The sequence below is a fragment of the Etheostoma spectabile genome, unplaced genomic scaffold (genome assembly GCF_008692095.1).
Source record: "Etheostoma spectabile isolate EspeVRDwgs_2016 unplaced genomic scaffold, UIUC_Espe_1.0 scaffold00006261, whole genome shotgun sequence".
Lineage (NCBI taxonomy): Eukaryota > Metazoa > Chordata > Actinopteri > Perciformes > Percidae > Etheostoma > Etheostoma spectabile.
In genome coordinates, this window is record NW_022603349.1 from 130,137 (window position 1) to 140,026 (window position 9,890).

The 9,890-nt window shown below is 43.8% G+C and overlaps 2 protein-coding genes and 1 long non-coding RNA gene across 7 annotated transcripts in view; 2 read left to right on the top strand and 1 right to left on the bottom strand.

Annotated features, from left to right (window-relative positions):
* The window catches only part of LOC116677964 (sialoadhesin), a 54,986-nt gene extending 51,222 nt beyond the window's left edge, over positions 1 to 3,764 (bottom strand). For all 5 annotated transcript variants that reach the window (XM_032508115.1, XM_032508119.1, XM_032508117.1 and 2 more), the window contains exons 1-2: positions 3,489 to 3,764; positions 3,167 to 3,409 (exon numbers count right to left, since the gene is read on the bottom strand). In XM_032508115.1, the coding sequence (XP_032364006.1) occupies positions 3,167 to 3,409; positions 3,489 to 3,720 (475 nt within the window). In that variant the 5' untranslated portion in view covers positions 3,721 to 3,764. The remainder of the gene's footprint in view (positions 1 to 3,166; positions 3,410 to 3,488) is intronic.
* LOC116677973 (uncharacterized) lies at positions 2,228 to 2,752 on the top strand. Its single transcript, XR_004329129.1, has 2 exons — positions 2,228 to 2,330; positions 2,652 to 2,752. It is a non-coding gene; the product is annotated as an uncharacterized LOC116677973 (long non-coding RNA).
* Positions 3,765 to 6,437: 2,673 nt separating the features above from the next.
* On the top strand, positions 6,438 to 8,886 carry LOC116677977 (uncharacterized; the record flags this gene model as incomplete). The annotated part of the gene is made up of 2 exons (XM_032508133.1): positions 6,438 to 6,520; positions 7,630 to 8,886. Coding segments are annotated over exons 1-2 (1,333 nt in total), but the record flags the coding sequence as incomplete, so codon positions are not given.
* Between the last annotated feature and the right edge of the window lie 1,004 nt (positions 8,887 to 9,890).

The following is a 9,890-nucleotide window of genomic DNA, read 5'->3' on the forward strand; positions in this document are numbered from 1 at the left end:
GCTGCCGTGCTGCCCCCTGCTGGCGGTTCCACTGCATGATTGGCATCTGTATTTATTAATCCTCAGGACAACATGAGGACAACATGAGGACAACATGAGGGCAACATGAGGGCAACATGAGGGCAACATGAAGACAAAATGAGGACAACATGAAGACAACATGAAGACAACATGAGGACAACATGAGGGCAACATGAGGGCAACATGAGGACAGCATGAGGACAACATGAAGACAACATGAGGACAACATGAGGACGACATGAGGACAACATGAGGGCAACATGAGGGCAACATGAAGACAACATGAGGACAACATGAGGACAACATGAGGACAACATGAAGGCAACATGAGGGCAACATGAGGACAACATGAGGACAACATGAGGACAACATGAGGGCAACATGAGGGCAACATGAGGACAACATGAGGACAACATGAAGACAACATGAGGACGACATGAGGACAACATGAGGGCAACATGAAGACAAAATGAGGACAGCATGAGGACAACATGAAGACAACATGAAGACAACATGAGGACGACATGAGGGCAACATGAAGACAAAATGAGGACAAAATGAAGACAAAATGAAGACAACATGAAGACAACATGAGGACAACATGAGGACAACATGAGGACGACATGAGGACGACATGAGGGCCACATGAGGACAACATGAGGGCAACATGAAGACAAAATGAGGACAAAATGAGGACAAAATGAGGGCAACATGAGGGCAACATGAGGACGACATGAGGGGAACATGAGGACAACATGGGGACAACATGAGGACAACATGAAGACAACATGAGGACAACATGAAGACAACATGAGGGCAACATGAAGACAACATGAGGACAACATGAGGACAACATGAAGACAACATGAGGACAACATGAGGACAACATGAGGACAACATGAGGACAACATGAAGACAACATGAGGACAACATGAGGGCAACATGAAGACGACATGAGGACGACATGAGGGCCACATGAGGGCCACATGAGGACAACATGAGGGCAACATGAAGACAACATGAGGACAACATGAGGGCAACATGAGGGCAACATGAGGGCAACATGAAGACAACATGAGGACGACATGAGGACAACATGAAGACAACATGAGGGAACATGAGGGCAACATGAGGGCAACATGGGGACAACATGAGGACAACATGAAGACAACATGAGGACAACATGAAGACAACATGAGGGCAACATGAAAACAACATGAGGACAACATGAGGACAACATGAAGACAACATGAAGACAACATGAGGACAACATGAGGACAACATGAGGACAACATGAGGACAACATGAGGACAACATGAGGACAACATGAAGACGACATGAGGACGACATGAGGGCCACATGAGGGCCACATGAGGACCACATGAGGGCAACATGAAGACAACATGAGGACAACATGAGGACAACATGAGGGCAACATGAGGACGACATGAGGGCAACATGAAGACAACATGAGGGGAACATGAGGGCAACATGAGGACAACATGAGGACAACATGAAGACAACATGAAGACAACATGGGGACAACATGAGGACAACATGAAGACAACATGAGGACAACATGAGGACAACATGAGGGCAACATGAAAACAACATTAGGACACCATGAAGACAACATGAAGACAACATGAGGGCAACATGAAGACAACAGGAGGACACCATGAGGACAATATTAGGACAACATGAAGACAACATGAGGACACCATGGGGGCAACATGAGGACAACATGAGGGCAACATGAGGACAACATGAGGACAACATGAGGACAACATGAGGACAACATGAGGGCAACATGAGGACAACATGAGGACAACATGAGGACAACATGAGGGTTAAAGACACAAGCTGAGTGAAGTTTCAAGCGTGATTGTGGTGATGTAGTTTTCTGTAGAAACACACACGACAGAGACAGAGACAGACAGAGACAGACAGAGGACGTCTCCCTCTGAGCCAACCAGGGGACTTTCTGTCTGTCTGGAAACACACAGCCAGCATCACAACATCCCTCTGACTCCAGATCAGCACACACTGCAGGAAAAACTACAAAAAACTTTATTTAAAATCTCCAGGACGACAGAGAGCAGAGACGCAGCAACTCCAACTCAACGGGAGGATTTTAGATATTTTAATATCTGTTATAAACCGTGATTATATTATATCAACTTCCTGGTGTAACGTCTGGGACCAGGTCAGAAGTGGTGCTCTCTGGTGACAGCGGTGATGACATCATCATAGTCCTCATCCAATCCCTCCTCAGCCTGGGTGGGGGGGGTTGTCACCGTGGCGACAGGGTGACTCTTTCCTACAGTCAGATAGGTGGATGATAGATAAATAGATAGATATTTATTGATCCAAAATATTGGGAAATTAAAAGAAATGATAGTGTTCCAGCAGCAAAATCAGTCCCACACTACAGAATATAAATATAATGAAATACTAGATTACAATATACATGAAATATTACTAGGATACAATACAAGGACCAGTATTTAAAATATATATACAAGTTAAATAAATACAAAGTCAGAGCAGGTTAGAAAGAAGAAGAAGAAGATGAAGATGATGGAGGAGCTGAAGACCTGTTAGAGACACCTGTCCACCATCAGCACCAGTCCAGGTGAGACCCTTACCTGTGGTCCTGTCTCGATACAGAGACACCATGATGAAGGTGGAGATGCAGTACGGACAGAACACCACCAGGTGGACCACCAGTCTCAACACAAGGGGGACGGGGTCTGAGGTTGTGTACTGGGGCGGCAGAGAGCTGGGAGGGGGGCTAGTGGTCTCTGGTCTCCCTGTAGAGAGAATCAGAGTCAGGTGAATATCTGAAACCACAGGGAACCTCCTCACCTGGGACGGGTTTTATCAGGTTTTTCCCAGATTTTGTCAGTTTTCCATTTTTGTCACTTTTTTGGCATTTATTTAAATTGTTTTTTTTCTTCATATTTTTCTTATCCCAATTTATTTCTTTTTTGATATTTTTTATAATTGTTTTTTACCAATTTTTCTTGTCACAGTTTTAATTTTTTTGTTACTTTTTAAATAGTTTTATCATGTTTTTTCTAATTTTTGTTGTCACTTTTGGGGCATTTTTTATAATATTTTTTTTTTAGCACACTGTCCTCACCTGAGACAGAGACCCGGCTGGGGGGGGACTCTCCAACACCGCTGATGCTGCACCTGTAGAGGCCTTCATCAGACCTGGAGACATGGGGGATGGTCATGTGACCTGCAGGCCCAGTCCTGATGAAGGAGCCATCTTTATAGAAAGACGCTGGGAGGTTGGAGGACGTCTTTGTCCTACAGTGCAGAGTGAGGTCTTGTCCCTCCGTCACAGGGAGGACAGGACTCTGCAGGATCACTGGTCCACCTCAACACAGAGACAGACTACAGCATGTCATCCATTCACACACAGCTTCATCAATCCTGACCCCCCAGTCTGGTCTTACCAGGGACAGTGATGCTGATGCTGGTACTGGTTGCTCCCTCTCTGGACTCACACCAGTACACCCCACTGTGTCGGGACAACATGAAGCTGATGTTACAGGAGGAACCAGCAGGTCTTCCCCAGCCCCCTCCACACTGAGTCCTGGTTTCTCTGGTTGTGTTCCTCCTCAGAGTCCATCCAGCAGAGCTGTCGTCCTCCTCACAGCTCAGAGAGACAGACTGTCCTTCAAACATCTGAGAGCTGCTGGGACTCACAGTCAGAGACACTGGGGGGTAGGGGGACAATCTCGGTCTTTGTCTCCAGAGTGTGAGGGGACTCTGATCTCTGAGACAATCATGTAAACTATCTCCACCTATTGATGCTTTCATCTTCATATTTCTCATTTCTACGTCTGCCTTCAAATAGTATCTCCTCACTAAAGCTCCTCAGTCTCAAAGGGATGTGGTTTACCCTATCTGGTCTTCTGGGGGGGGGGGGGGGGGGGGGGGTTCCTATATGAGAATGAGTGGGTAGGAGCCTGCGGGTGTAGATGTAGGTCAGCTGGATCGTGGTCTACGTGCAGGTTTGATGAGTACCAGACTCATTGTAGTCCAGTCCACCAACACACACCCACAACTTCAGACTTCTTAATGAGAAACTGATCAATAATCAACAGTCTGAACCCTGTCCCTCGGGTCTAGAGGTCTACACAAAGGCCCGATCACACGGAGCTGTTTTTACTGCCTGTATCGTTGAAGACCCCCCGATCAGACCAGTTGCATCTTGTCATTGTTGCTAGGTAACTAATGAGTCACCTGTCCTCATATAACAGGAAAGTTAAATGACATTGACTCAAGCCGTCCTGCAAACCCTGATCGGGGTCTAACTGCTCCGTCTAGACACCGACCCTGTACTGACTTGGGTCTGTTGGGCTGCTCACTGAAGACCTTTTATACCCCCCCCCCAGGTCCCTGTGTGAGTGTGTGTACTCTGTGTACTTATATATATGATATAGACTTAGATATGAAGTGTAGTAGAGGGGACTGACCTGGACTCGTTGGGCTCAGCAGTGAGATCCCAACTGAAGACAATCAACGGCAGATCAGTTCCAGTTTGGGATGCGAGACATTAAAGTTAAAACAACAACAACAATGTAAAACACACAAACTGTCTCTAAACTCATGTACACAACCTCTCAAAATGGCCGCCATCATAAACTTGTTATATTTACACGCAGAAGCGTTTCTCGCCAAAGAAAAGCCTGTCATGAGTTTCTTGAAGCTGTTGGTGGTGGACTCACCGAGCAGAAACAGTAGAGACGAGTCCTCCATCAGCACAGCCGGGGAATGAAGTCTCCTCTTAGTTCTCTTCATGGTTCTCGTCTAGTAAGCCCCCCCCCCCCTTCCTTCCCCTTCCTCTGTGGTTGGCAGCGTTGTGGTTTCCTCTGCACACACTAGGTCTAGTTGCCATGACGCAGAGACTTCACTTCTAAAACGGATCCACTCAACCAGGAGCTTGAGACGGGCCTGGGTTGTCTGGTGGACCAGGACCCCACCTCCTGTACCCAGCAGCTGATATTGATTTTGCTAAAATTGCAGGCTAGTAAATATGTTTTTAGTTCTCATCCTGTATTTGGGTCGGATCACATTGTCACACAAAGGGAACCCAAATCTAGAGCACTTGGAAGTGAACAGAGACCCCCGTATTCAAGTGGACCAGAGTTCGGTTGTTGGTCCACATTGGAGTTTGAAAAGCTTTCACACAGCCCCAAACCAACTGGACTATCCAATCCTCAGGGTTCAGTGAATCAGACCAAACCCTGACCCCCACCAGGTCCGGATCTGTTGCCGAATGGCGGCGGCCGTGACCGACAGCTGAAGTCTCGAGGACCCACATTCATCTTGTGTATTTTTCAGATTTCAAATCAAAGTATAACAGTAAGTCAATAAAAACATTCAGATCTTCATCAGCTGGTGTTTCTAATCAGACACTTTGCACTTATTAACTTTTACATCCCAGAGTCCCCGGTCTAGACCGGTCTAGTCCGCTCTAGACCTGCTCTTTATGAAAAGCGCTGTGAGATAACTGTGATTTGGCGCTGTAGAAATATAATTGAATTGAACATATTTCAGAAATTAGTCCTAATCCATTTTATTAAAAGTTCAATGAATGTATTGAAGGCAGCCCGAGTTTACAATGGATGGATGGATAGATGGATTGATAGATAGATAGATAGATAGATGGATGGATGGATGGATGGATGGATGGATGGATTGATAGGTAGATAGATGGATAGATAGATAGATAGATAGATAGATGGATGGATGGATGGATAGATAGATAGATAGATAGATAGATAGATAGATAGATAGATGGATGGATGGATGGATGGATGGATGGATGGATGGATGGATGGATGGATGGATGGATTGATAGGTAGATAGATGGATAGATAGATAGATGGATAGATAGATAGATGGATGGATGGATGGATGGATGATAGATGATAGATAGATAGATAGATAGATGTTTATTGATCCCAAGAAAAATGGAAAATTACGGTGTACCAGCAGCAAAATCAGTCACACAGCACAGAATATGAATATGAATAAGATACTAGGAAAAATATACATACATACAATATACATGAAATAATAATAATAATAGGAATAAAACAGAAGAACAAATACAGGATGGGAAAACCCAAAAGTGCAGCTGCTTAAATAGTATGCTAAATAAACAAAGCAACTGTGCAGGTTGCATTAGTGCAGTAGTGTGGTGTCCCAAAGTCTTATCTAGCACCCAGAGATGATGTGTTAAAAAGTGTTACTGCCTGTGGTAGGAAGGAGACACACAGAGAGGGTTGTTCCTGCAAGTAGAAAGGTCTGGAACAATGTGGCGAGGCTTACCTGTTGTGATCGGTGAGCTCCACCCTAACCCTATAAATACCGTCGCACAAAGCACAAAGCACACAACTGATGAATATGAAAATGATGTCGGCTCTCATGGCTCCAGCTGTGCCCGCCTTGTTCCTTCTGTCTAAACCAGCTCCGGGTAAATATGTACTGTATACATATTTATAATATATAGTGCACATATGTTTATGTTTTCTGGAATATTCATGTAGACATTGTTTCTGAGCGGTGTTGATGAGTTGATAGTTTCAGGGTTTGAGTTTGAGGAAATGAGGCCTGTAAAGTAAATGTCAGGTGAGTCAGGTATGCCAGGTGAGCCAGGTGAGCCAGGTGTGTCAGGTGTGGTGGAGACTGACTCGCTGGATGTTCCTGTTTATGAAGAGCTACTTACTAACTAATCAATATGTCGACATTGATTTCTCAATGATTTTTTTGGCGTCTGTATTTGACAACCAACTTTGTTTTTAGTTGACTTTTCATCGTACTCAAAGCTCAAAGCAAACCTGTGTAACGAGTTAATTCAGTTTCTTAAACAATGTTGAATTTGTGTTGTTGTGTTTGTTGGTCACGTTAAAATATAAAGAGGGATCAAGAACACGGTTTCTAACTGCGCAGTTAAAAAAGGGTTGAGAGAGGGAGGGGGAGGAGAGAGAGACGCCATCTTGGGAAATGAGTCATGATCCATCGAACCACCAACGCCGTGCTTGAGCGCTGTTATTATTTAGCTCTGTGTAACGAGTAAATCTCTTAAAGATTGTTGGGTTTGTGTTGAACTTTGTCAGTTACTTTATATACTTTTTATATAAAAAAGGGATTGAGAACCCTGTTTGTAAGAGCCTAATATGAAATAGACTTGATGTGGAGGGGGAGAGAGGGGGAAGGGAGTGTGTGTGTGTGTGTGTGTGTGTGTGTGTGTGTGTGTGAGGCATTTACCTTTATCCAAATGAAGAAGCTCTATTTGACATTCATAGTTTTTTCACCACTTGCAGCTGATGTTTGTCTCACTTCTTGAAAATAATCTGCAACATTTTCCACCAAAGCTGATTTTGAGTCTGAATTTGAGGCGAGGGCTCTGATTGGCTGTCTGAACGGCTCCGTTTAATCCGTCACAGTTTGCTAAACCTTGTGAGAGTCCGTCTCCACCAGTGGGACTCTACAGAGACCGTCTGCAGCGTCTCACCTGTGGAGCTCTGTTGAAGTTACATGACTTTTTATCATTGATTATTGTTGTTTATTATTGTTTTTCAGACCTGATTGAGGTAACGGTGGATCCAGGAGATGATGTCACTCTACCATGTCGGTCTAATGAGTCCTCCATCAGAGCTGTAGAGTGGAGCAGACCTGACCTGGACCCAGATACCGTCCTCTTTTACAGAGATGGACACCTGGATCCATCCAACCAGCATCAATCCTTTAAGGACAGGGTGGACCTGGTGGACAGAGACCTGAAGGACGGAGACGTGTCTTTAACTCTGAAGAATGTGAACATCAACGACACTGGAATATACGAGTGTCGAGTTGCATCAGGTGGTTCAAGACGGAAAAAGAGAGACATCATCGACTCTGAGCCAATCAGAATCTTCCGTCTGGAGGTTACAGAGCCAGAAAAGGGGGGGCTGGTTGGGGGTCATCTAAATGTACGCAGCTTGGTATCAAAACGTGAACAGATTGAACATTTATTATATTATTATGATGTTGATTTTATGGGTTTATCTGAAACATGGCTCAAAAGCTCCTCACCCGAAGCTGCTGTGTCACTACCAGACTACCAAACTTTTAGGAAGGATAGGGATCAAGAGAAGGGTGGGGGGGTTCTCATATATGTTAAGAATAACTTGAAAAGCAGTCTGATCAAATGGCCCAGTAACATCACACTGGAATGCGTTGGTGTAAATATCTCCCTTTCGAGAGAGAAGTCTCTGACAGCTATCTGCATCTATCGCCCACCTAAGGCTAAGGTGGACTTCTATGAACAGCTCGATTCACTCCTTACATCATGTGATCGTGAAAAAGAAATCCTCCTTTTTGGAGATTTTAATGTTGATTGGGACGAAGAAACAAAGAGAAAAAATCTCAAGCGTATAACAGATTCCTTTAAACTCACTCAGATGATAGAACAACCTACCAGAATCACACACCGCAAACCAACTAGAATTGACTTAGTTTTCACCAACAAACCAGAAAGGATTATAATAACCCAAAACCTGTTAAGAGGTCTCTCAGACCATAATGTAATCTTTTTTTCTAGAGAGGTACAACGCTCAGAAAATCCATATTATACTTCAACCAACCCAGCTAGTCATATGACAATTCCCAAGAACCAGTTTAAAAATGTGGACAGAGCTTTGAAAGAAATTAACAGGATAAGCTTGATGGGATGCGAGGATGTGGAAGCTGGTACTGACTTATTTCTCTCAAAGGTTGAAGAGGTTATCCTCTTTTTCTCCAGGAGGGGGCGCCATGGGAGAGAGCAGTCCAACCCCCTCCCCTGGCTTACCCCTGCCTGTTTAAAGCTAATAAAGCAAAGGGATAAATTACTCCGAAAATCTATTAAGTCTGGACTTACAACAGACAAAAAATGTTTTACAGATGCTAGAAAGAAAGTGGTGTCCGAATTAAAAAAGGCTAAAGCAAACTATTTCATTCAAATTATTAAAAACGCTGGATGTAACAATGAAGAAATATGGCAGATCATAGATGAACTGATAGGGGAACAACCCAAGCAAGACATTAAAGGCTTAGAGTTAAAAATTAACAGTCTGTTGGTGAGAGACCCAGATGTTCTGGCACAAGAGCTTAATTCCTTCTTTGTTAAATCAATAGAAGATTTGGTGGAACAGTTCCCATCTTCTGAGGGTTCTGATCAGCAGGTTCCTACTCTACCTGACAATGATCATCCCAGATTTTATATCCAAGAGATTACAGAACCAGAAGTCATTGATATCATAACGGCTCTGAACACTTCTAAAGCCAAGGATATGTATGGGCTTGACACTACTTTTATAAAGTTACATAAAAAGGCTTTAGCCCCCCCCACTCACGCACTTGGTTAATTTATCTATAAAAACTTCAATTGTTCCCAAGGCGTGGAAATTGGCCTTGGTTACCCCAGAATTTAAAGCTGGAGACCAATCTGACATGAACAATTATAGACCAATTAGCATTCTACCTGTAATTTCGAAAATTATTGAAAAATGGATAAGCAAACAAATCATTGAGTTCCTCAGCAACAGTCAAACACCTTTACATCCCATGCAGTTTGGGTTCCTGCCACACCACTCAACCGAGACTGCACTGGTCATGTTTATGGAAAAAATTAAATGTCAGCTAGATGAAAATGGATGTGTTGGTGCTGTATTTCTGAATTTGAAAAGCGCCGTCAATCACAAAGTGCTGCTGTCTAAATTGTCATATTTCAATTTTTCTGTTCAAACTATTAATTGGTTTCACTCATACTTGTCTCACAGAGAACAATGCACTATGGTGGACGGAGTTAGTTCTGCCTTTAT